This window comes from Balaenoptera ricei, chromosome 3 (assembly GCF_028023285.1).
Source record: "Balaenoptera ricei isolate mBalRic1 chromosome 3, mBalRic1.hap2, whole genome shotgun sequence".
Lineage (NCBI taxonomy): Eukaryota > Metazoa > Chordata > Mammalia > Artiodactyla > Balaenopteridae > Balaenoptera > Balaenoptera ricei.
The window spans coordinates 147592863-147620247 of record NC_082641.1 but is presented as its reverse complement, the minus strand read 5'-3'; the positions used below and the strand labels follow the sequence as shown (position 1 = coordinate 147620247).

The 27385-nt window shown below is 49.8% G+C and overlaps 1 protein-coding gene across 1 annotated transcript in view; it reads right to left on the bottom strand.

Annotated features, from left to right (window-relative positions):
• The window catches only part of WWC1 (WW and C2 domain containing 1), a 149841-nt gene that overhangs the window by 7242 nt on the left and 115214 nt on the right, over window positions 1–27385 (bottom strand). Inside the window, exons 11-20 of the mRNA XM_059917651.1 lie at window positions 26781–27316; window positions 23139–23247; window positions 22657–22737; window positions 21902–21988; window positions 20500–20692; window positions 14758–14910; window positions 14027–14118; window positions 7214–7352; window positions 5730–5894; window positions 244–336 (exon numbers count right to left, since the gene is read on the bottom strand). Of these exons, the coding sequence (XP_059773634.1) occupies window positions 244–336; window positions 5730–5894; window positions 7214–7352; window positions 14027–14118; window positions 14758–14910; window positions 20500–20692; window positions 21902–21988; window positions 22657–22737; window positions 23139–23247; window positions 26781–27316 (1648 nt within the window). The remainder of the gene's footprint in view (window positions 1–243; window positions 337–5729; window positions 5895–7213; window positions 7353–14026; window positions 14119–14757; window positions 14911–20499; window positions 20693–21901; window positions 21989–22656; window positions 22738–23138; window positions 23248–26780; window positions 27317–27385) is intronic.

Here is a 27385-nt window from a genome sequence, read left to right as displayed (position 1 = left end):
TAAGCCTATTGGTCATAATAACGATGTTACATTGACCCTCTGGCACTTTCCCCAGTGCCTCCCCAGGCCTTACAGTTCACCAACTTCCATTTGCAAATAGCCCCATGCTTGCGAGAGCGACTTTCTTCCAACCAGTGGCTGAGGAGAAACGGTCAGGCGTCAGGGGATGTGTGTGCCGGACACGTGGCCTGGGGAAACGAGGGAGGAGCAGGTGGACGCACAGCTCCGAGGTGATCGTCTTACCCGCTTCATCCTGACGCTGCGCCGCTCCAAGGAATTTCGAACAAAAGGTGGCTTCTTGGACAGGGTGGAGCTGTCACTGTCACTTCGGTTCAGCTGCCAGAGAAAAGGCGTGGGAAGCTAATGAAGCTCTAAGTGCATGCGGAAAGCCCACTGGGGCCTGGAGCATGGTGGGGTCCCCGCCCTCAGCCCAGTCCTTCCTCTCCTTGTTCCCCGGGGGCTGCAGGAGGCAGGTTTCATTCAACCTTCCTTTTCTCTCTCGGTGAACATTCACTGAGTGTGTACTCAACGATGCACACCCCTACGTGCCAGCCATGCGGTATCTCATGTAACCCTTCCAGCAACCCATGGGGGAGGAGACGGAGGGTTAGGGGTTACCGAACTTGCTCGAGGTTGGAGAGCTGGTAGCCGTAGCATGGCGGGGTTGACACCCGACAGCGTGACTCCAGGATCTACTGACCTCTTGACCTCCCACGCTAAGGCCTATTTGTATCAACTCTTCCCTGTTGCCCCGAGAGCCGCTTTCATGGCTCAAATGGAGCCCCTGTCAAGACTGACATATACATAAAAAAGCAGCCCACAGGCAAAGCCTCGGGGACCGTATCCCTGGAGAAGATGGGCCAGACACGCTCTGTGAGGGCTGTGCTGATCTCACAGCTCTCCCCTCCTCAGAATCCTTCAGTCACTTAGTGACATGGACTCTCCCCAGAGAGCTAATGTTCCTCATCCACAGCCAGAGATCAGGGCTATGGCCAAGGCGGATGCTTTTCCACTGACAGTGTGTGTCCCCAGTGGGAGGACTGGAGAGGGAGGTGAGGATGGCAGCACATCCCAGGACGTGTGAGGCGGGGGCTTCTCTCTGGAGTCATATTTCCAAGTCACTGGGATCGCCACAGGCTGATGCTACAGAGTCTGTTTATTCTGGCAGCTGTCAGCTCACCGCTGCAGGTCTCTTCCGAGAAGCTGTCCACATTGTCATTTTTGTGGTTATTAATAATTAGTGATAATGATATTAATAGTCCTGCTACGTTGATGAAATAGCTACTACACCAGGCAGAGGCTCCACCACAATGAGAAATAGACAACAGTAACCATAACAGCCACATGGACGGAGCCCCTACTATGTGCCATGGGCTTTACTGACAGTTTCATTGAATCTTCAAACAATCCTAACTGAGGGAACTGAGGCCTGGAGACATTAACACACTTTTATAAGTCATGCAGTAAGCATTTCATTCACGTTCAGTGAAATGTTCTGGTAAGCATCAGAACAAGAGTTCAAGGTCCCGTCTGTTTGACTCCAAGGCCATGTCCTCTTCTGGCCCCCAGGATGCACATAGGGCTCAGAGATGAAACGAATATACAGACAGAGGGGTGGACCATCTTGACTGCGGTGGATTCATACAAATAGACGAGCTGCATATCATATCAGAAGGGGGATTTATCCTACATTGTTTCAATCCATAGCTGACACTCACAGAATATGTGTCATACCAACTAGAATATGTGTCAGGACAATTGATGCTTAAGTCGTAGCTGTTTGTTTTTTTTTTTTTTAAATATTTATTTATTTATTTGGTTGCACCAGGTCTTAGTTGCAGCAGGCAGGCTCCTTAGTTGCAGCAGGCGGGCTCCTCAGCTGCAGCACGTGGGCTCCTCACTTGCAGCAGGGGGCTCCTTAGTTGCAGCTCGCCACCTCCTTCATTGCAGCACGCAGGCTCCTTACTTGCGGCACGCATGTGGGATCTAGGTCCCTGATGAGGGATTGAACCCAGGTCCCCTGCATTGGGAGCGCGGAGTCTCATCCATTGCGCCACCAGGGAAATCCCGAGTCGTAGTTGTTTATATGCTAAAGACCATGTTATAAAAAAAGCGATGAAAGCTACATTAAGTCCTTGAATTTAACTTTTTCTGAAAGATGTTGTAATGCATTTGATCTCAGATGGTAGAGAATATTGTTGCCTTTTTGTTATTTCCATCTGATGGCTAGGGAAATTGAAGAGCAGAGAGGTGAAATAATTGGCAGTCAGAGGGAGCTACAGGGAAATGAGAATTTTGGAAGGACTGTATCCTTCAGGTCAAAGTGAGCCAACCAACACATGTGCCAGCACTGCTGATAAATACGTAGGTGTTAAAGACACAGGGGTTGCGGAGAGCTGTGGGGAGTATAATATACCGTCTCCACCCCTCACGGATTTAAAGTCCAGTGGGGGTCCCAAGCCCAGGAAACTCACCAGGTGACACAGGCCATGCTGAGGACCAAAGAAGGGAGACACCCAGCAGAGGGTACTTGATGTGCAGATGTGTGGCATCAGGCCAGAAGGGATTGCTTGTATTCAGAACAAAGTGCCCCGACTTTCTGCATATATGAAATGGGGTTAATACAACATGCCTTGCAGGGCTGTTTGTGACATTAGATGACACAGGAAAATAGGGATTTTTTTGGGGGGGGGGTGCTAATCTAATTACCATCCTCTTACGACTCTTGGTGGGAGACGAAGCCCACTTTCCACGAATGAAGCAGAAAGTACCAGAGTCTTGCTTTCATGGCCTCCCCTGTAGCTAGAAGCAGGCACGGGACTAGACTCTGACAATTAAATGCAACTGCTCTGGTCTTTGAATCACAGCCTGGTTAGCTGGACCAATTCTCTGTCACTGTGCCTCTTGGATTTAACCAGGCCATTCTCCTCTGCTCCATGAGCATCCGTGTTTCTTGGTTCCTCAGGGAGAAGCCTTTAGTGGTTGAGGAGCGGCCGCAGCAGCAGTAGCCGGAGCTTCCCTGGCCTCCTGCAGCGGTAGGAGTCTGGCGGAGGAATCAGTGCTGAACCCCAGAGGCAGTGGCACAGCCAGCTGGGACCACGTTCTACAGCAGCACTTGGGGTGTCCTCCCTTGACTGTCTTTGTGGTATGATTTTGGCTGTGGTCTGGCCCGCCTTGTTCCTGCCTGATTTCTGAGGTTGGTTCTACAGCTTTCTGACGAATATGTGAACTACTCAATTTCCTTTCCAAACATTTCTTCCCCGCATACACTGCTCACAGTCTGTTTCTATTGCTTGCTATTAAGAACCCTGACCAGTACAGGACTTGCTACTGGGGAGTGGGGTGCTATAAACCACAGACCAGAAGACAGGGAGCTGGCTGTGTACTGGAGGTAGGATGGGGCACAGCACAGACACCAATATTCCCTGTTGGGAATTTGAGAATGCTCATTCTGTGGGTGAAAACCAGAGGGATACACTTGTTACCTGTTGTATCTCGAGAGACAGACTGCACGCCTATGGAGTTTTAAGGGAAATGATAGGAAAAAAATTTAGGATGTTGTACCATTGGCTACTTCTTGTAGCCTTAAGAATCTACAAGAAACCAATAAGCTTGGGCTCAAGTGTAGTCAGAAAACAAAGAAGGAAAAATATACGGCTTTGCTAAGAAAGACCCTTTCTTTTCTTTTTTTTTTTTTTTTCTCGTTTTTTTGGCTGCACCCCGTGGCACATGGGATCTTAGTTCCCTGACCAGGGATTGAACCCATGCCTCCTGCATTGGAAGGCAGGGTCTTAACCACTGGACTGCCAGGGAAGTCCCAGAAAGGTCATTTCTGCCTGTGGCAGGTGATCCATGCAGAGTAGGAATTTTTTAATCTGCAGCCCTGCAGGGCTGGAAACTGGTCCAGATAATAAAATATGGGAAGGGCCCAGCATAGTGCTAGGTGTGTTAAAGATGCGTAATAAATGGGACTGGAGCTCTTTGTTATTCAAGGATGCCAATCCTGAAAAAGGCCACCTAAAGCGAATCCATTTACCCAGGAGACCAGAATTTTATTGTAAATACTGGGGAAAAAAGTTTGAGTTTTTAGTTGGAAAAGAGAAACACTTTTCACAAGTTATATTTCATATCTTCCATTTGACAAAATTACAACTGCATTCTAAATCCTGATGGCAAAGGATGAATCAAACACTCATTTCTTTTGGTGTGATGTTTCCAACAAGTGACATTCTTCACTTTGTGTTTGATTTCCACTGCACGTTCATAAAGTCGGCAATTTTGCCAGAAACAGATTATCCATTATCCTAAGGGCTTTTCTAAGTCCTTCAAGTTATTCACATTTGAAACATGGACTGGATTTTTCTCTTCAGCTGTGTGCTGGCTTAATTGCAGGATTCTTCACTTGTGATTCACGAATTCCCTCACGTTAAAATCACATTCAGTGACTGCAGGAAACCCTGTACCTTTCGCAAGATACGCAGCTACATTGCAGGTGTTCACATTGTCTTTTCAGAGGCTTACAAGCTCAAATATTAGCTAGAGACTTGACACAGATGGGAGAGGTTTACGTTATTTCTGGGAAGTATTACAGGGAATGTTTTGGGAGGACTAATTTGAAAAGTAGCCACAATTTCAAATTAGTGAAATTGTCATGTTATGAGAAAATTACCTTCCCTACTCAAGCTTATAATTGGAGGCCTTGGATACCGAATATCAGATATTGAACCCCCCATATCCCCTCCCCCTCCCCATAACAATAGGCAGGTGGGTGGCAGGTTGACGAGGTGGGGCAGGTTCCATGGGCCTTTCCTGTGACAACTTATTGGCACACTAGGCAGGAAGCTTCTGTTTATGCTTCTGGTTATTGCTGGTTGGTTCTTCATGGTAGGAGGTAAGGAAGGTAGGTAGGAGGTAAGGAAGGATGTCGACATGTCATTTGAGCATCAGGAACAGGGTCTTGGTTTCTGTAGCCCCAGCAAACAGCATGACCCCTCAGACGGGGTAGACTAATTGGATAGTCTTGCGGGGCCTGCAAGAGCAGGTCGGTAAGTGAAATAGGTTAAAGAGGGCCAGGTGGAGGCCACAGTGAACTTGAAAGCCCTGCCCCTCCACCCCTCCAAGGGCAGTGGCCCTCACTGCTCAGCTCCAGCCAGCTGTGTCTGTGACAGAATGTGTAGCCCATGGGGCCAGACAGTCCCTTTTTTTCCCAAGAGAAACTGGAATTTTATTTGAAACCTCTTCATTTTTAAAAATTTTTAATTGAATTTCCTAAGTTTTCATTGTTAGCAAAAAGTTCAATTAAAAAAACCCCTAAACCCATGACTAAGTAATAACAGGTCTGTTGCTATTTTGTAACCTCAGGCTGCATGCTGCAATTGCCCTGGAAGGGGAGGAACTGCCTGCCCATCAGGGATGGTGAGGGTCAGTCTGATCTCAGCAAGGGGTGTGGCAGGGCAGGGCATAAACAAGGAGGAGGGGAGAGTTGGTTGGAATTATAAAATCACTGGCCCTGTATTGGTTATGGAGGCTTTCCCAGGCTTTAGCTAATTCAATCCTTAAAGCAACCCCATAGAGTCGGTCTGTTAACATTATGAGGAAACAGGCTCCGACGAGGACGCAAGGTGAGCGTGATGGGAACTTGCACCCAGAACTGTGTGAGAACCAGGGCTCTCGGCTACTGGGAGAGAAGCAGGTGCTCTGGGGGAGGGAAGCGCCACACGGTTGCTTACCCGGCACACGTACTGGCTCTGGGGGCCCGGGGAGAAGGTCTTGGAGCGGATGATGGTGCTCCCTCGAAGAAATGGCCCTGGAGATGGCGCACCCACCCGGCGGTCCTTGGGCCGCACCACCGTGGGAGATGGGGCCGGGGTCTCCGTGTTGGTCTCTTTGTCCATCTGAGGAAGAGGTCACAACTGTGAGGCCACCGGTATCCGCAGAGTCTCAGCCATCCACCCTGAGACTCATGGGGCACCCTCCGCAGCTGCTCCCCACCCCTGTCACCTTGCCTCTGGTCCTCAGTCACAGCCAGGGGCTTCCGCGGCCCCAGCCCAGCCAGGACAGTGCCCGAGGCCCCGAGTACTGGCCCCCAGTCCTCCCTGACACCTGTGGGCTGGGGCTAGTAGGAGATGTTCAGTCCCCTAACAAGCTCACGTAAGCAGCAGAGGTACCTCACCCGCCGAAGTCCCGGACTTCACACCCTCAAGACCAACCGTATTTTAACAAAGCCGTAGCCAAGGCCTCCACGGCCCCAGCCAAGAACTGCAGATGTTCTCATGGAGTTATGGAGGCAACTAGCAGATCTCGTTATCTAAACTAGGTGATCAGGTTTTCTATTGTCCTTTCACAGTAGTTACCAGCAGAGGTAAATAAAAACACCCAAATGAAGGGCCTTGATTCACCAAAACAGGGCCTTCATGTGATTTTGAAAAAGGCACCCCCTTTGGCTGGAGAAACTACGGAAAGACTTCCCCTCGGTGAGGGGCAGTCAGAAGGCAGGCCCAGGTTCTCCTCTCACACCCCCGCTGCACACCCCACCCCGCCAGGGGTCAGGCACCTTTGTGCAGTGCACAACCTGCCTCTCCAGCCCCACGTGCCTGGCTCAGACACAATGGGTCACTCTACTTCCAGGAGTCCTGCAGGTCAAAGAACACGGAGGTCTCTTTGGAGCGTGAAGCCTGTTGTATCATGTAACCCTAGTGCAGCAGGGAAGCAGGAGGTGAAGGGAACTTGACTAGAACCTCTTTCCTATTGCACTTTGGGCAGACCCAAATGGAGAAATCCATTCACTCAAAATCTTAGAACCCACCTGCCAGGTTGGTATTACTGTGTCCATTTTACAGATGAGGAAACCAAGGCTGGAGAGGGATGAAGTCATCTGCCTAAGGCTACACAGCTAGGAAGGAGCAGAGCTGGCATTTGAACCCAGACCCACCTGCCTGCAAAGACTGAGGTCTGCCCAGAAAACCGGGAACTGCAGAGGGCGGGAGAGATGAGGGGGATGAGTCAACTTCTCCTGGCTTACTGTCACCGAAATGACCCCAATTCCAGGCAGGGACACTCCTACACAACCTTCTGCAGGTCATCCCACTCTGAAGGCCTGTCCCCTGATGCTGGAGCATGAGACTTAGCCCCGAGCCTTTTCTGATTGCCCAGGTTCAAGGATTGAGGGCTATTTCCCCAAGACAGCCCTTCCCGTGTCCCCAGCCCTCCCTACCTTTAGCACTGGGCACTCATCCATATCATGTGAGGCTTTCTCAGTGAAAATGTCTTCTTCCCCTTCCCCCTCTTCCTCCTCTTCCTCCTCCTCCTCCTCAGCTGCTGTCTCGTTCTCGCTGGTCCCCTCCTCGCACCTCCTGTGATGACAAGGCACTTTGATTACCCACAGCACCCACTTTCATCTGTTTACCTGCCATTTAAGTGCATCCAGGGCAGGGCTTCCAAGCATTTTCAGGATTGAGGACACTTTTTAAAAAAATCAATTTTAGTGAGGTATTATTTTACATATAACAAAATGCATTTCGTGTATAGTTTGATGAGTTTTGACCAATGTATACCCCTGTGTAACCACTACCGCACTCAAGATAAAGAATGTTCCATTACCTTGAAAGGTTCCCTTGTACCCTTTCCCAGTTAAACTCTCCCCAGCCCCAGCCCACCACCGATCAGCTTTCGGTCACTAAAGATTCAATCTGATTTTTCTTGTATTTCATAGAAATGGAATCAGACAGTATATGCTCTTTTGTCTCTGGCTTCATTCTCTCAGCATCAGGTTTCTGAGATCCATCCATATTGGTGCATAGTATCAATAGTTCACTCCTTCTTATTGTTGAGTAATCTTCCATTGGATGGATAGACTATACTTTGTTCATCAGGTGATAAACATTTGGATTGTTTCCATTTCTTAGAAATTATGAATAAAACTTCTATAGATGTTCACCTACAAGTCTGTGTAGAAATAGGATTTCATTCCTCTTGGACGTTGTATTAGTTTGCTAGGGCTGCCATAACACAATACCACAGACTGGGTGGCTTTAACAACAGAAATTTATTTCCCACAGTTCTGGAGGCTTAACGTCCAAGATCAAGGTGTGGGCAGGTTTGGTTTCCTCTGAGGGCTCCCTCTGTGACTTGTAGATGGCCACCTTCATGCTGTGTCCTCATGTGGTCTTCCCTCTGCATGTGTGTCCCTGGAATCTCTCTGTGTGTCCAAATCTCCTCTTCTTATAAGAACAGTCACAGTGGATTAGGGCCCACCCTAATTTTAATAGCCTTGTGTTAACTGAATCAGCTCTTTAAAGACCCTGTCCTCAAAAACAGTCATTCTCTGGTACTGGGGTAAGAGCTTGAATACCTGAATTTTGGGGAGACACAATTCAGACTATTACAGATATATATATACACATACCTAGGAGTAGAATTGCTGGGTCAGACAGTAAGTATAAGTGATTAAATGTTTTTCCCACGTGGTTATACCATTTTATGTTCCCACAGTAATATTATGAGAATTCGGGTTCCTCACCTATACTTGGTATTGTTAATCTTTAAATTTAGTCATTCAACTGAGTGACTACTCGTATCTCGTTCTGGTTTTAATCTTCACTTTCCTGTTGAGAATATTTTCCTGCATTTATTGACCATTCATATTTTCTTTTGCAAGGTGTCCGTTAGAATTTTTAGCCCATTTAAAAATTGGGCTGTCTTTTTATTACAGAGTTGTAAGAGTTCATTATATATTCTAGATTGGAATCCTTTGCAAATATTTTCTCCAAGTCTCTGGCTTGCCTTTTCCTCTTCTAAATGGTGTCTTCCGAAGAACAGAAGCTTTTGATTGTGATAAAGTCCAGTTTATCAATTTTTCTCTTTAATGGTTTGTGTTTTTTACGCCGTACCTAAGAAGTCTTTGCAAAGAGTTTCTCTGGTAGTTTCTTTTAAAAGTTTTATAGTTTCAGCTTTTATGTTTAGCTCTATGATCCATTTCAGATTAATTTTTGTCCATGGTACTCAAAATTTATTTTTTTCTATATGGATAGCCAATGGGGTGGCTGTACCATTTGTTGAAGAGACTTTATGTTTGGTGATACTCTTCATAATTATCCTTTCTCCTTGGACTCCAGGGTTGGAAGGAGTTGGTGTGACAAATGGATGGAATTTGTTAATTAGTAATTTATCTCCATTCACATCTTTACTTTTCAAAGACATACATAACCACCAGGCTTCTGATCAGCATGAGATAGTATTACCATACTGAGCTGGAGGAATTCCAGCCAAAAGCAGAGAATTTGACACCTAGTTAGCTGGCTCAGTGAGACTGTGGATAAACATAAAATCTCCCTTAGGATTTTCCCAACAGGGAGAACAGATCTTGGCTCTCCATCCCCAGCCCTGTGATGAAAACCTCCCTTGCACTTAGATGGCGACTATCGCTATGGAGGGGCTTCTCCCCGCTGGCCTCTTTTTTTTTTTTTTTTTAATTTGGTTGCACCAGCTGTTAGTTGTGGCAGGTGGGCTCCTTAGTTGCAGCACATGGGCTCCTTAACTGCAGCTCCAGGGCTCCTTAGTTGTGGCTCGCCGGGTCCTTCATTGCGGCATGCAGGCTCCTTAGTTGTGGCACGTGAGTGGGATCTAGTTCCCTGAACAGGGATCGAACCCGGGCCCCCTGCATTGGGAGTGCGGAGTCTTACCCACTGCGCCACCAGGGAAGTCCCCCCCAGCCACCTTGATCTACTCATAAAAGAGCCATTAAACACGAGTGCTCACAGGGAGCGCCTTGGTGAGGATTGTGTAGATACCACATCACTAACCAGCATGGACTGAGGGCTTCATGAACCGCAGGTGCTTCGCGGAGGTCTCACAACCAGACTGAAAGACACTCTTGTCTCCGTTTTACAGATTCAAAAGCGGAGGATCAGAGAGTGGGTGGGCCTTGTCCAGTGTCACAGGCCACTCAGTGGTGCAGCCAGGTTTCCAATCCACGTTTGTTCAATTCCACGAAGCGCTCAACCACTAGGGAAGTCTCTTCTTTGTGACTAAGAAGCTGATCTAAGTATTTTCCAGGAAGGAAAAAAAAAAAAAACCCCTCAATTGTAAAGAGAAAAATAATTAGTCACATCTTTGCACCCTTTGGGAAAGTGCCCAAAAATAAATAAATAAAAAATTTAAAATATATATCTGATAATATGAAGTGAGGGTTTGGGAAAAAGGCATATCCCCGTGGGGAATGTTAATTAGAGCAGCCAATTTATACTCTGAAGTCAATTTAGCAGCATCTGCTAAAACAAAACATGTACATATTCTTGATTAAATACTCGTCAATTATATTGTATCAGAGAGGATGTAGCTTTAGGGGTACTCTCAATCACTGCTGGTGGAGCATTTACTAGGACAATCTTACTTGAGAATGATTCTGCAGTGCCTGGTAAAATATAAAACACACATGCCCTGGGACTCAGCTAGGCCACTTCTCAACCTCTGTCCTAGACAAACACACACAAGTCCCCGAGGAGGTAAATACAAGGGTTTTTCACTCTAGCATTGTTTGTGATTATATTCTTCTATATTTTCTAATCCTCTAAGAGTTTTGTTTTGCTTGTGGATCTTAAAAAAAGATCGAGTCTTCTGATTATATGCACTAAAGAAACCTAAACAAATAAAAGGAGGGAGTAACAATGGCACCCTCCTTTGGGCCTTGGGTGCCGAGAGGGAAGGAGAGGAGATGAGAACGGAGGGCCAGTCTCTGGAGCCCTCCACTCCAGAGCTGAGCGGGCACAGCAGAGCTAGTTAACATTCCAGGACCAAAGGAAGCCTCCAGTCTGGGGGGAGGGGGCTGCAGATGGATTTACCCCAGTATAGCAGCTCTGGGATTCCCAGCCCTCTTTGTAAGTCAGTGTCTGGGGAAGTTTGAATGGCAAGGGGTGGGGAGAGAGGGGGCCACAAAGGGAGAGAGAACAGAAGGTGGTTGCTAGGAGATGGCGTGAAAAGTCTCAACATAAGCTTGGAATTTGGCGGAAACCACTGATCTTGTGCCAGGGTTTTGGAAGACAGGTCCTGGGCCTATTTCCGGCATCAGACCTTTGCAGTGTGCCAGAGAGAAGGAGAGAGAGGGAGAGAGAGGGAAGAGGGAGGGAAAAAGACAGGAGAAAGAGAAAGGCGTGGGGGGGGGGATGGAGGGAGGGAGGAGGGAGGAAGAGAAAGGGAAGGAGAGGAGAGAGAGAAGGAGGTGGGGAGGGAGGGAAAGGGAAGGAAGCGGGAAGACACAGATGGAGTGGGACAGAGGAGGAAAGAGAGAAACTGAGACCATTTAGAGAGAATCCTAAAACGTACAAACATACAAAAATTCAGGAACCTTGCCCTATTCTTTATCACATGGAGGAAAAGAAGAGGAAGAGAGGGGCCAGCCTGTGGGTCAAATCCAGCCCACTGCCTGTTTCTGAACAGTGCAAGGTCCAAGCTATGACTGGTTTTTATATTTTTAAATGGCTGAAAAAAAAATCGAAAAGAGAGTGAAATTTCATGGTGTGTGCAAATGATGTGAAATTCAAATTTCAGTGTCTGTAAATGAAGCTTCAATGACAGAATCACGGTGGTTGGTGTAGGGACCGTCTATGGCTGCTTTCACACTACGATGGCAGAGTTGAGTGGATATAACAGAGTCCGTATGGCACACAAAGCAGACATTTTCTATCTGGCCCTTTCCAGAAAACACCTGCTCACCCCTGGAGTAAAAGATACTAAGGAAAGACTTCGTGTGAGACCAAACATATAATCTAGGGCTGTAACAGAAGAGTCACTGAGTGCTTCCTGTGAGTAAAGGTCTGTGTTAAGTGCTCAGCATGCGTAAGTTTTTGAGTCTACAAAATTCCCCATGTGTAGTGGCTTTTTTTTTTTTGATTTTTATTTATTTATTAATTATTTTTGGCTGTGTTGGGTCTTCGTTTCTGTGCGAGGGCTTTCTCTAGTTGCGGCGAGTGGGGGCCACTCTTCATCGCGGTGCGCGGGCCTCTCACTGTTGCAGCCTCTCTTGTTGCGGAGCACAGGCTCCAGACGCGCAGGCTCAGTAGTTGTGGCTCACGGGCCTAGTTGCTCCGCGGCATGTGGGATCTTCCCAGACCAGGGCTCGAACCCGTGTCCCCTGCATTGGCAGGCAGATTCTCAACCACTGCGCCACCAGGGAAGCCAGTGGCTATTTCTTAAATCTATATTTCACAGATAGGGAAACCAGGGTTAGAGCCTGGTTCTCAGCCCAGGCTTCACCTTAGAATTACCCACGAAGCTTTTAAACTTACTGATGCTCAGGCCTCACCCAGCCCTAGAATCCCACAGGGAGTTGGATGAGTGAGACTCCAAATTCACATCTGTCTGGATTCAGAGCACATGCACTTAAGTACAACTACACACACTTCCTCCAAATGGCAAGGTTCCTAGGCTGTGCTCATTTCCAGCTGGTAGTTACCCGTGTTGCTCCTCGATTTACTGCTAAGAATCTCTGCTGTTTCTTGCTTGTCTACTACGAGCTTTGCGCTTTCACTTCATCAGTGGCCTTTCCTTCAGTCCCTTCTGATAACCCCACACAGTCGGTGTGATGTCCCCACTTTTCAGCTGAGGATCAGACAAGGTCAGAACGACTTGCCTAAGAGTGGGTGCTCTTGAGGGCGAGGGCAGGGACTGGGAGGAAGCATGTGTGGGCTTCCGGAGAGCCGCTGATGCTCTGCTTCTCGATTTGGGCACTGGATTCACGGGTGGTTTTGTTTCCGAAAATTCGCTGAGCTGTACACTTATGTCAACCTTTCTGTATGTACATTATGTTGCAATACAAAGATTAAAAACGCTTTGCCTAAGGCTACACAAAAAAAGATGAAGCTAGGATTTGAACCCCAGTCTACATCACTGTTTCCTAAAGTGTGTCATAAGACCCTTCTGTGGGTAAACAAGGGACTAAAGAACACTGATCACACAGCGAGAAAGCTGTGTCCTGTTCACTTCTCCTTCAGACCTGTTTACATCAAGGAGGAAGTCTCTCTTGGGCAGTAGCATGTCTTTAACATTGCTGAAACACTGACTGACCTTCCTTTTTAACAACGGGAGAGGAGACCTTAGTCTTAGAACCTTAGCAAGCAATATACCCATCTAGACTTGAATACTCTTGTTGTATTTTCATTACATTTAATCTTCCACAGTTACCTTCTGAGGCAGACTTGGCTCATGGCCTACTCAATATCCATTCCTACTTTCTTCCTTAGTAACAGAATCCTGAATTTTGTACCGAGTAAGAGACCTCATTTCCCAGTCTCCCTTGCAGTTAGGTAGGCCAAGTAGCTAAGCTCGGCCAATGAGAAGCAAGTAGAAATTGCTGGGTGGGACTTTCAGGAATGCTCCTTGGTTACAAGGCACGCAGGAAGACTCTGTTGTCTTTCCTATTTCCTGATGCCTGCCTGATGGCTGGTGACTCTGCAGCCATTCTGCGCTTAGCAGCCTTGATGATGGAGGTCACACCTAAGGCCAGCAAAGTAGAATGAGAGAAAGAGCCTGGGTTCCCAGTAACATCGTGGGGCTGACAGACGTGCCCTGGAATGCCTTTTTCCAGTCTTCTTTTTAAGTAACAAAGAAGTAAACTTCTATCTTGTTTAAGCCCATTATTTCTGCTCTCTGTTCCTAGCAGTCAACTGCAATTCCTTACTGAGGAATCTTCAATTTATGGCAAATTATACTTATTTCCACTTCTAGTAATATAAAGCTTCCTAAGAATTTCTTTTTTTAACCAAAATAAATGTAAGTTCATCAAGACAAACACTAGTATTAGATGTGAACTAGCATGAGTAATTCCTGGAACACAAAATGACAAACTGGGAAGGGATTTTTGGGAACTACTGTACCAGACTATATACTGCCTTTTTGCCTGTAGAGAAGCCATGAGGAGAGAGGTTCTCCATTTTCACAGAGGAACACTTCTGTTGGTTGCCCTGGTATTTGGGGATCTCATCCTTGGGCTCAGGTCCGAGCCAGGTCAGTTCCCAGGGGCACCCTCACTTACCAGCTGTCTTCCAGGGTCTGTGTGCTGCTCCTTCCCTCCTGCCTCTTCTCCAGCTCCACGGCTGTCTGTTCCAGCAAAGCAGACACGGCATCCTGCAGAGACAAAGGCTGATGGGTCCATCTGTACACCATGGGCATAGCCCCACCCGGCAGGAATCAGAGTGTGTCACCCTCCCAGTGAACGGAGGGTAAAACTGAAGACCAGAGTGGGTAAGCGTCTTGCTGTAGAGTCAAATAAATTGGAAATACAGTCCTTAGTTCTTCTAACTGGCCGTTCTCTGGAGAATAACCTCTGCATGCACAGACAGAGTATGGAAGACAGCCAAGTTTAGTGTTTGGGTGAGACGGAATTATAGGTCTCCGGCTGTAAGGAGAGCATGGTTTAGTCAGGGAGACCATCCCATAGACCATCAATAACAAAACAATCTGGGAAGGACTATGAGAGAGATAAGTACTGGATGTTTGAGAACAGAGGCATGGTGGCAAAGCTAGCTTGGGGGCTGTATTCAGGGAAGGCTTCCTAGAGGAAGAGTCTTCATACTGAATGGTGTCTATGGTGAGGAAGCCTGTGTGACTTTAGGAAATTATTTAATGTCTCTGAGACTCAGTTTCTTCTAATAATTACTCCACCTCTGATGTCCAGCCATCTCCAATTCAGGGAGAGGCTTTTCCTTCCATCCAGCCAGGTGCCGCATGTGCAGGAGAAGGGTGCAAAGCTGTGGCCCAGCTCACCGTGCTTTCAGGTCCTGGCATGGGGGCCATGGCTCCCGCTGGTTTGGGCTCCCTGCTCTGTTTCTTCAAGTATTTGTAGCTCAGGAGGTTGTACCAGCGAGTCGACCTCTCCCCGGACCGGCAGACCTCAGCCAGGCTGATCTGGGCGCCTCCCTGTGGAGAATGGGAAAAAAAGCACAACCAGGGGGTGACAAGGTATTCTGGGGGCAGTATGCAAAACACCACTCCAGGTGAGACAGAAGCTTCCTGGGAGGAAGAAATGGCTAGGTGCTAATCATTTTCCAATAACTCACTTGTTCACTAACTTATTCTTTCATTGAGTTGTATGGGGTCTTTAAATATTTATCAGATACATGATTTGCAAATATTTTCTCCCATTCAGTAGGTTGCCTTTTCATTTTGTTGATGATTTCTTTTGCTGTGCAGAAGCTTTTGTTTGAGGTAGTTCCACTTGTTGATTTTTGCTTTTGGTGTCAGAGTCAAAAAACATCATGACCAGGACTGATGTCAAGGAAAACAACTCAAAGCTCCAGAAACAGGGGACTGGAGGCGTAAACTGTAATATATCTATAGGGTGGAATATTACATAGCTATGTACAAAAAATAAGGAAGATCTCTAGGTAGTGATGGAGAGAGTTCTCCAGGCTATATTAATTCCAATAAGATAACAGTCAATTTTAGGCTGGCTCATAGGCGTGAATGGTCTACCTCAGTAAACTGGATGCACTCTGACGGCATTTATGCATTTGTTCATTCATTTACTCAACACACACCCATTTTCCCAGTAGCCTCTGTGTGCCAGGCACTGTTCTGGGTGTTGGGGATATGGAAGGATTTAAGGCAGAGAAAAATCTCTGCCCTCATGAGCTTCCATTCCAGTCTGGGGGAATCAGATAATCAGTAAGTAACTTCTATATTGTGTCTCATAGAGTCTAAGATGCCATCGATTATAAAGTGTATTATTATTTCATGTACCACAAAGAAAGAAAAATAGTTGCCAATTAGACTATGACCTGCCATCTAGTATACACTGCATCTTGATCTCACAGATGATAAAAATGTGAAAATAACATGTACCCTAATACCTATGATATAGAGAAATATTAGGTGATGTAAAGTGCTGCAGAGAAAATAATACAGGGAAAGTGGAGAGGAGGGGGTAAGAGAGTGGAGGGGGCAATGTGATTTTAAATAGGGTGGAAGGAAGTCGTCACATAGAAGGTGACATTTGGGTTAAGATCAGAATGAGGCAAGGGAGTGAGATTTGCCCATCAATATCCGGGAGAAGAGAATTCCGGTTAGAGAGGACAGCAGTGCGAAGCGCTGGGGAAGGGGGCGTGCGGGTGTATTCAAGGGGCAAAAGGAGGCTGGGGAAGAGTCTTGGGGATAAAGTCCAAGAGATGACAAGGAGCAGACCCTGGAGGGCCTGGGGGGCCAGGCAAAGGCCCAGGTGTTGACTCTGGGTGGAGACAGAAGCCATCCTAAGGCTTCAAGTAGAGGAGTGGCATGCAGTCATCTGCAATTTAATAGGATGCCCCTGGCTACCGTGTTGAAAGGAGACGAAGGGCAGCAAGAACAGAAGCAGGCGGATCCAGTGGGGGATTCTGCAACCACCGGGCGAGAGGTGGTAGTAGGTCAGGAGCACAGAGAGAAGTGGTTGGAATCTGGGGATCTCCTGAAGGCAGAGCTTCCAGGAGGTCCTGAAGGATTGGAGGTGGGGTATGAGAGGAAGAATGGAGTCCAGGATGACCCTGATGTCTCTGGCTTGGGCAGTGGAAGAATGGGGTTGCCTTCAGCTGAGACAGTGTAGACATGGGAGGAAAGATCAGGGGCGTGCTTGTGGACACATCACTGGTGATGGCTACTGGACATGCAAGAGGAGATGTGGATTCTGGCAGTGGACATACAATGCCGAGATGAGTGGAAAGGCCCCGGCTGGCGCGATCACATGGGATGGTGTTTGAAGCCAGGGGATAGGATGAGATCACCGAAGCAGTGCACGCAAGTAGAAAAGGGGAGAGGAGCAAGGCCTGAGCTCTGGGGCCTTCAAACAGAGAGAGGTCAGGGAAATGAGCAAGAATCTACAAAGGAGACAGACAGAGAAGGCCAGTTATGGGGGAAGAAGGCCAGGAGAGCGAGGGGTCTGGGAAGCCAAGTCAGGGCAAAGGATGTTGAGGACGATGGAGTGAGCAATTGTGCCAAACGCTGTAGTCAGGCCAAGAGGGACAAGGACGGAGAGCCGGCCACCGGATTTAGCAACAAGGAGGTCCCTGATGAGCACACTTCTGGTGGAACGATGAGGGCAAAAGCCCACGTGGACTGAGATACAGAGGGAATACACACACCTCTTTCACGCGTTGCTAGAGAGCAAAGGAAAGAAATAATGTAGTAACTGGAGGAAGAAATGGGGTTAAAAAAATTTTTTTTAAAGCAGGGGAGAAATAACAGGATGTTGGCATACTGATAGGCCAGATCCAGTGAGGAGGGAAAACTGGAGACACAGGAGAGAGCAAAAGAGTACCGGTTGGCGTGATGCCCTTGAGAGAGGATGGCCCTAGATGGGAGTGGGGAGGGCCCATCCTTAGCTCCGGGAAGAACAGCAGAGCCCACGAGGACAGGTAGATGCGGTGTGGCAGCTGTGGGGTTCCTTCTACTCTTCCAGAACTGGGTGTGAAGGGAGGGCCTCAGCGGAGGGAGAGTAAGGGCGAGGAGAGAGGAGAGGATAAGAATTTGTCACTGAGACAAGCAGGAGAGTAAGTGGTCCAGGGAGACACAGTATAAACGCTGGGCAGCAAGAGGGCTCACGAGAGGTTCGTGACCACGATTTTAAAATGACACCGCAGGGCTTCCCTGGTGGCGCAGTGGTTGAGAGTCTGCCTGCCAATGCAGGGGACACGGGTTCGAGCCCTGGTCTGGGAAGATCCCACGTGCCGCGGAGCAACTAGGCCCGTGAGCCACAACTACTGAGCCTGCGCGTCTGGAGCCTGTGCTCCGCAACAAGAGAGGCCGCGATGGTGAGAGGCCCGCGCACCGCGATGAAGAGTGGCCCCCGCTCGCCGCAACTAGAGAAAGCCCTCGCACAGAAACGAAGACCCAACACAGCCATAAATAAATAAATAAATAAATAAATAAAATTTAAAAAAAAAAAAAAAAAAAAAAAATGACACCGCAGGGCGGTGGTGTGTGCGCTTTGCTCCAACTGCACGGGCGGAGAGGAGGGGAGGGTTCACTTTGACGGGGCTGGGTTTTTGCCAAGTGGGGATGGCATAGTGAGAAAGGGGCAAGGGGGCGGTTGTGATGAGACATGGGATATGAGTGGGGCCTGGACAGGGGGCTGCCTTTACAGAACGTGCACAGTCAGGGCTTGAGTAACCAGGACCCGGCTGGAAAGCCTGTGACTCCTGCGATGCCACCCTAAAGCATTTGGTGGAACTGTTGCCCACGATATTGGGGAAGGCAGTATTCATCCAAACCCATAATCCAGTAGGATAGTGTGATGATGACGCGTCAAGATGCTGGAATCCTTGTTCAAATCCAGACTTCTCTACCTACTTGCTGGATGACCTGAGCCGGTTAATTAGCCTTTCTGGGCCTTGATCCTTTATCTGTCAGATGGAGATAATCCTAATATTGCTTCCCAGGGCTGTCATGAGGATTAAATGAGATACTGCACACAAAGTTCTTAGCCCAGTACTAGACACGCAGACACTACTCAGGATGGGTACTATTGTCCTTGCCCGGCTGGTTAAATGGCTCAAAACAGACCAGGGATTCCACAAACCCAGCAGTGAGGGGAGACCGTGCGTGGGAGCCAATGGCCCTTCCTCCTCTTGTCTCGCTTCCTTTCCTCCTCCAGCCACCAAAACACAACAGCCTAACACTCACGTCCCCACGGGACACGGGAACGGAGGCTTCCCGTTGGCCATGGACGGAGACAAGCCACGGCGGGATGAGCGCTTTGGCTGCTGCCATGGCAACCAGCAATGGCCAGACATCAATTAGGAAGGAGGAATAAAAGGCATCCAATTAGGAGAAGAACACAGGATTGAGTCTCTTCTCATTTAGGAATGCTCGGGGCGAAGGAAACGCTTCACTGGAGGAGCCTGGATTTGTTTATTCATTTTTATTTTAAAAATTCTTTCCTTGGGGCTTCCCTGGTGGCACAGTGGTTATGAATCCGCCTGCCAATGCAGGGGGCATGGGTTTGAGCCCTGGTCCGGGAAGATCCCACATGCCATGGAGCAACTAAGCCCGTGCGCCACCACTACTGAGCCTGCGCTCTAGAGCCCGCGAGCCACAACTACTGAGCCCGCGTGCCACAACTACTGAAGCCCGCGCGCCCAGAGCCCATGCTCCGCAACAAGAGAAGCCACGGCAACGAGAAGCCCGCGCACCACAACGAAGAGTAGCCCCGCCCGCCGCAACTGGAGAAAGCCCGCGCGCAGCAACAAAGACCCAACTCAGCCAAAAATAAATAAATTAAATAAATAAATAATAAATAAATAAAAATTCTATCCTTTTATATATATACACACACACGTGTGTGTGTGTGTCTGTATCTGTCTATCTATCTATATATAAGTAGACTATATATATATATATATATATATATCCTTTTTTTTTTTTTTTTTTGGCTGCACTGTGCAGCTTGTGGGTTTCTCAGTTCCCCAACCAGGGACTGAACCCAGGCCACGGCAGTGAAAGCCCGGAGTCCTAACCACTGGCCGCCAGGGGACTCCCTGGAGCCTGGATTTGGAAAAGCTTTCCACTCCATCCTTCAGCAGCACCCACCCTGCCTGCCAAATCCTGCAGTCACCATCCCACCCGGGGGCTCCAGGGAGCACTGTGCTGGCGCACAGAAAACCTCCAGGGTCTGACACGGGTGGACCTGCCTGGGCTCTAACTCTGTTCCTGCCACTTCCTGACTGTGTGACCTTGGGCAAGTTCTTTGTGCCTCGGTTTCCTCACTGGTGTGACAGTTACCTATTTTATAAGATTGTAGTGAGGATCAGCAGAGATAACACACGTAAGGAGCTTAGCTCAGAGCCCACCATATAAATTGCATCCAATTGGCACAAGCTACTGCATTCCTGTGAGCAATAACAACAACATAAATGGCAATGACGCTGTTATGAACCCTCGCCAAGCAGGAAAGGGATGGGAACTGATTTCCCGTGAGACCTAGTGTGTGCAGACACTTTGCTTTACATCCTTGCTACGGGCACCAGCAGTACTGGCATCACCTGGGAGCCTGACAGAAATGCAGAATCTTGCTGCCTGCCTGCCCAGACTTGCTGACTCAGAATCTGCATTTTAACCAGAGCCGCAGGTAACCTGTGTGCACGTGAAAGTTCGAGAGGCACTGCTTTAGTGCTTCATTTAACCCTCAGAGAACCACCTGTGAGGTAGCCAGTGTTAGCTGGTTTTACAGATAAGGAAACAGACAGAATTAAAGAGTCTTTTAGGCCACACGGTGGGAAGGCTGGTGACTCAGCCTCAGGCACAAGGGATGTGGAGCTGCAATTCCACGGCAGAAAAAGGAGCTCCCCGCTCCCCCTTCCCCTGCTCTCAATAAGTCTGGGAACAACGCTGTTCATCTGTGGAAGAGCCCCTGCCTAGAACCCAAGAAGGGCTGGGCTGATAGCACAAGCTGTGTTTCTTCAAGCCTTCTTCCTGAAGTGCACGGTGGACCAATCCCCAGAAGGACAGAAGGCTGCACAGATAGACAGACACAGCCCTCACCAGGCACGCCTCCAGATGGCTCCTGTCGGTGGCGCAGACATCGACTCTTAAGGTCTTCTGGTGAAGGGCTGGGTAGGACATGGACACCCAGAACACCTCGTTGAACACCAGGGTGTCCGAGGCATCCAGAGGCCGGGTCCGGAACAGGCAGGTGGTACTCTCGGAGCAGGGAAGGATAGCCACGCGAATGTTCCTAGAGGGACAGAAACACAGGAAAGCCTGGGTCAGGTCAGCCCAGGTCTGGGGCTCAGGTGTTAGGCTAAACGGCTGCTGCAAATCCCCAAGGAAACAACAGTGGACAAGAGTTTGTAATTTCTCCAGTAGTTATGCAGTTATTCATGAGGGATGCATAAGGGCCCCAAGGACAATGTGCTGCTTTTCCTTCTACTGAATCCCCCAATCGTGAGGCCCTCAAAGCTTGTGGAGCCTGAGGCCAACGGTGTGCAAACTGCTGTGAACAGAAGGATCCGACAGGCTGCTTGTTAACACTGAGGAATACTCATACAACCGCTGGTAGGAAGGCAAAATGCCACAACTCCGGCGGAGGGGAAGGTGACAGTCCTAACAAAAGTACATATGCATTCACCCTTTGACCCAGACAGCTGGCTTCTAGGCACAGATACTGCTGCACAAGTACCAATGAGTTACAGAGAAGGTTATTCATCCCGGCCCTGTTTGTAACAGCAAAGAGTGCACGCAAGTCCAGTGTCCCATCTTGTCTTCCTTCTGTTTTGCCTGTTTTCCGGCCTGCCTTCCTCCTTCCCACGTGTCACACCCCAGACGCTGGCTGGGTGCAGGCCACAGAAATATAAGCTCCTGCTGCTGCCCTCAAGGCCTACGGTCTAGCAAAGGAGGAACATGTAGGCAGACGAGCTCAATGCAACATAAACCCGGTCTGCACAGGACCGAGCTGGGAGGCAGACAGTGCCGGTCTTTGCTGTATCATCAACCGTAAGGTAAACACCCATCACAACCTGCCAATAGAAGCACAGTGATGGGAGCCGGCTCTTCAGAAAGGCAGGCCCGGCTCTTTCTGCGTGGAATACTCGAGCTTAGAGCAGATAAAAGGGGCCGTGACTTTCCTCTTCAGCAGGCTTCAAGTTTACAAGGGCAGAGGTTTGCACGCCACCCCTTCCTTAGTGCTGGCGCCTGGCAGGGGCTCAGGACGCATATGTGGAAGGTCTGAAGCTGTCTGGAGCGCTCCTGTTTAGAGCGAGCGTGTTTGCTACCCTGCCTGCATCCACGTTCACGGCACTGACACTGTGCATCACGGTCATGTGCACTAAGTGCCCACAGAGGTTTACGGGGCCTGTTGTTGGAGCAGAACAGAGCAGGAGAGTGTCCCCTGGGATGGGCGCAGAGCGGGAGAGGATAATATACAGCCCATCAGCTACACACTCACACTTTCCGGTCTTGCTGCAGCAACAGAGCAGAAAGGTTGCTCAGCTGGATGATTAATATTGCAAACTGCTTATTCTTCTCATCATACCTGAAATGAAAAGGGGGCATATGGAGCACCTGTTAGTAACACATTTATCTCTCTCTCCCTTGATAGTCACAGAGGTGGCTGCTGGCTGCTCTGGGGACTGCGGTGAGCTGGGGAGCACAGGCCCCGTGTTTGCTGCCAGGCAGGGACGCAGGTCCAGAGCTGTCGGTCTGAATGTTTAAAGAGAAGCCAGAGGTTGTATAAAATTTCCTGACATTTAAACACTGGCACTTAATTCCTATTTTAAAAAATATTGGGGCCAACCTGCATCAAGAGAAAACGGTAAGAAATCTGGGCTGCAGTCCCCAGGGGTTGACTTCGGTCCAGGTGAGATGATAAGACAAAAGCCGTGGCAACAACGACCAAACAGGCCAAAAGGCAGGAGGTCTTGGTCCCTGCCTGGCTCTGCCACTGGCCAGCTCAGTGTATCCGGGCAACTTACAAGGTCTTCAAACCTTGTTTTTTCTCTTTTGTGAAATGGGGAACTGGGAGGCATGGAAAGAGATTCCCCCCCCAACCCCCTTTAGTTAGGAGCCCACAGCTGTCAGCAGGTCCCGCTGGTTCTGCCTGCCTCGCTGGGCAGCTGTGAGGGTAAATGCTGGGGACGCTGCAGGCCAGGAGGAGACCCTGCACAGACCACGCCCCTCTGTCCCACCCTCCCTGCCACTTACTTCAGGGCGATCTGAACCCGGGTTGCACCCACTACTTCTGACTCGTCACTGTCAAAAGCAGCGGCTTCTGAGGCACCCAGTCTGGAAAGCAACACAGGAAAGAAAGAGGGTCAGGCTTCCCTGTAGTGACCAGGGGCCAAAGTCATTTTCCAGAGACGGGGTTCTCTCTGGGAGGGAGCAGCTGGGTCCTCAAGGAGGAAGGTTTGGGTCTGCTCAGCCTCCCTGTGGACCCTGCCTGCCCACAACTACTCCGGATCCCTCTCTTGAAGCAGCAGCTGCGCTTTCTCTAATACTTGCTCCTCTAGCCATACACCCTTAACGGCAATTGCGGAACTAGCAGTCTCCCAAATGGGAAGCATCTCCAGCCCCGGGAGGAGGAGCTCTGGCTGCTACTTCAGCACCGCCCTCCTGTGGGTCCCTCCCACACACCTGAGCAGGCCGGGGCCTTGCATACTCAGAGTTCCCAAGACTCAGGGACCCACCTCTGCACGGAAGCCTCATACACACCACTGTCCCCGGCCACGGATTCATCCGACACGGCAGCTGAGACACAGGCCACTTTCAGGTCGCACCCCTGAGCCTTATTCGCAGCTGGAAGAAGAGAGGAAAAAAGGAAGGATGGCAAGGCAGGGTTTAGAAATCAGGATACTGTCGTCGCAATACATCTTTTGATGCCCTCACTGTCCTAACATGGTCCCGCCAAAATCCAGCCACCTCTGCACTTGACAGCGAGGTCCTGCCTTTTTTTGCGGTGAAGGAAAGGGTAGCATGTGATTCTGTATTTAACGTCTCAGACTCCAGAGCCAAACCACCTGGGTTCAAGTTGCAGTTCTGCCACATACTGCTTCATGACAGTGGGACACTGATTTACTCCCTCTCAGCCCTGCATTCCTCATCTGTAAAATGGGGATAATAATACCTGCCTTGCAGGGCTGTTGGGAAGACTGGATGAGATGATATAGGGAAGTCCTTAGTACAGAGACTGGTGCAGGGGAAGTGCTCTAGAAAAGTCAGTACCACCATCCTTAGTCACTACGACTATCATTCCCATCACTACAGTGATGTCTTCTAGATCGATCCCTACACACCTGGGGCAAACAGCCCCCGGACCCTTGGGAGGGGCAAGAGGAGAAAGAAGGGAAGGACTTAAGTACCGGCTGTCCTACTCGCCCATCCCATTCCATTCCTAACTCAGCCCATCTCCCCTGCCCTTGATAGAGGCCCTCAGAAGTCTCTACCCGGGGCTCAGACCCAAGCATTCAGCACACACTGCACATTCCTTCCTTCCCCAAGTAATGGGCGCTGACGGTGTGCCAGGTCCATTGCTAAGTTCAGAGCTACTAAGATGAACAGGACAGCTCCTGACCTCCACGCAGCAGGGGAAGGACAGATTCAGGAGCTTCAACCTCACAGCCAGCACTTCTGAGCACCCCTGTGTGCCAGGCACATGGGCGGGGGGTGGGCAGACAGGAGAAGGGGCTGGGGGTGGGGATGGTGACAGTGAGCCTGGGAGAAGCCAAGGGGCCATGTGGGCGTGGCTTTCCCAGCCTGTGTCCCACATCTGCGGCTGCAGCCCTGGAGACCTCCTGCCTTCAGACCCACCCCTCCCCACCCTCCACTAAACCACTTAAGGAGATTAATTTGTCTGCTGACTGAACAGTGGCACTAATCGCATAACCTGCTTAGTGTCTGGGCTCAGCCTGGCATCAGCTGGCAGCGGGGAAGGCTTCTGGAGGTGGCATGAAGAAACGCCGACCTGAGACGCGAGCGGGCTCTGGCCCCCAAGCTGCACGGATGTTGTGGCAGAAGGCGGGGGGATGGGGGCTGCTCCCTGCACTCGGTTGGGGTCCCAGCATCCCCGAGCCAGCTTATCACAGCCTTTAGACAGGGAGTGCCGGGAACGCTTCTTGAGCCTTGTTAGGGGTACCACCTGCACACCCCTCCTCTCCAGGGAACAATTTTCTGAAGCTTGCCACCGGCTGCAGTAGGAAGCCTGTTTTTATTTTTGTTTGAGGACACTCAGCAAGACTCCCTTCCCGGTGAGGGAGCCCCAGGGATCTCTGGGCTCCTCTTCCAAGGAAGCGGCTGGCACGCACCCAGCAGAGCCTTTAATTAACCGGGAAATCTCGTCGTTTCCCCCTTGCTCCCACTGGCCCTTGCACACGAAGGAATTGATAGCTCTGGGTGCAGCGGCAGCCCTCCCACCCATTCCCGGAACTGACGGCTGAAGTGGGTTGAGCTTCTAGCTGGCCTCACGGGAGCCAGGACCAGGAGCCCTTTGCCGACAGAGCTGGCACATGGCTCATTGTGGGTTCTGGGCAGGTGGTCCTGTCCTGGAGCCAGTCCTGACTCTACCGCTTCACAGCAGTGACAGTGACCTTGGACAAGTCACTTAACCTTGCTGAGTCTCATTCCTTTCAGTCTGTAAGATGAGGATAATAATAGCACCCACCTCATAGTGTTGTTGTGAGGCTTACGTGAGTAAGTACACCTAACGGTGCCTGTTATCTTGCACACCTGAACTTGATAAATCACCCTGCTCAGTCCTGAGCTTCATACCGTAGGCATGATGGCATCAGCGAGCACCAGGAGTGTCTTAGGAATAAATACACAGAGCTGCCTCATGTCCTAAGGGGAGCGTGATGATAAAGAGATTGGGCTCTGGGGTCAGAAAAGCCCAGATTCCAATCCCTGCTTCCCCACCTGTTGGGGAAGCACCTCTCTGAACCTCTGTTTCCTCATCTGTGAAATGGGTATAACGGAAGTAACCTATTTCATCATATAAAGCACATTGCTCACCACATAATGCACCCCAAAAAATTTTAACTATTATAATTTATTATGTGGTTGCTGCTAAAGATAAAAGATTTTTCTTGTAATAAATCTTTGCTGTCATCATCAGCATCCGACCTGAAGCTGATGATGACAGCTTCCGACCTGAATCTCAGTCCACACCATAATGCTCTCTTCTGACCCCATGCAGAATGGGAGTCATATCATTCCCTGGCTTCAAACACTCACACGGATCCTTGCTGCAATGAGGGTAAAACGTAAGCTCCTTACCTTACACAACCCGTACTCTGCCCAACTCTCTGCCTTGTTGGTGATCTCCTCCCTCTGGCCCCTCTTGCAGCCCCTTGCTCCAGCCTCAGAGACTTTGTTCTTGCTTCTCCCAAGGCTGGCTCCCTCTCATTGCTCAAGCCTCCGTTCAAGTGTCGCCTTCCTTCACCACCCAATGTGAACTGGCAGCCCTAACCCAACCTGAAAGGCTCCATCACATGCCCTGTTTTATTTTCTTCCTAGCGCTTTTATTGATCTGCTTGTACAGTTATTGTCTGTGCCTTCATTTGCATGTAGGCTTCACGGGAACCAGGACCCTGTCTGTCCTCCACGCTGTATCCTTGTGACTAACCCACATGGCATATCAGCTGAATGAAAGAATGAATGAATCCATGTACACCCATCAGCACAGGACCTGGCATTTAGTTTCAGGAGGTACTTAATATCTGTTGCATGAATGAACCTACCATGGAAAAACCCTTCGCTCAAGACCTAGACCATAGTAAACACATAATAAATACCTACTGAATGAATAAATAAATCAATATACCATGTAAAGACCTGGCACATAGAAAGCAGTCAGTAAATGTTGCCCATAGGGGCTTCCCTGGTGGCGCAGTGGTTAAGAATCCGCCTGCCAATGCAGGGGACACGGGTTCGAGCCCTGGTCTGGGAAGATCCCACATGCCGCGGAGCAACTAAGCCCATGTGCCACAACTACTGTGCCTGCGCTCTAGAGCCCATGAGCCACAACTACTGAGCCCATGTTCCACAACTACTGAAGCCCGCACACCTAGAGCCCGTGCTCCGCAACAAGAGAAGCCACTGCAATGAGAAGCCTGGGCACCACAACAAAGAGTAGCCCCCGCTTACCGCAATTAGAGAAAGCCCGCGCGCAGCAATGTAGACTCAACGCAGCCAAAAATAAAATAAATAAATAAATTAAAAAAAAAAAAAAAAACGTTGCCCATAATCATCACTGGGGTCTGGAACTCGGACCCGAGCACAATTCCCACCCTCCTCCCTCCTGGAGGCTCCCGCCCCCAGGATGTGGTGCCCTCTACCTTGGCCCAGCGGCTTGCCCTCTGTTCCGGGTTCCTCCAGCCGGTACCTCTCCCGGGTGCTGTTGCCAAGGCTCAGTTCGCAAAGAGCGGCACTCAGCTCGGGGTCTTCAAACTCCAGGTTGCTCAGGAAGGCGTCTCCAGCTAGGAGGGGGTCAGCGATGAGGGGGGAGCAGGGCGGGGATGGGGAGGAGAGCGAGGAGCGGGGCGACAGGGAGGTCATGGACTTCGGAGTGCCGGACAAGGAGCGCAGGGCCAGCAGGCGGCCGCCCCCCTCTGCCTTCTGGGTCTTGGCCACCTCGTCCTCGTGGATGGTGGTGATGCAGCCCGAGGGCCGGAAGCCCGTGGCCCCCTCCAGGAGCAGGAATTCCACCTTGCTCTGTAGTTCCGAGTCCAGCTGTTCGAAGGGGTCATAGTAGAGGTCGGTGAAGCTGGCCGAGGTGGAGGAGTCCAGGCTCGAGGCGGCCAGGGAGCCCCGGCTGGACGTGAGGGATCCGGGGCTGCTGCCCGAGGACAGGCTCTGCATGCTGCCAGAGAGGCTGGGGCAGGGGAGGGAGGGTGAGGACACAGAGCGGGTGGGCCGCCCCGAACTTCCCCCGAAAAGCACC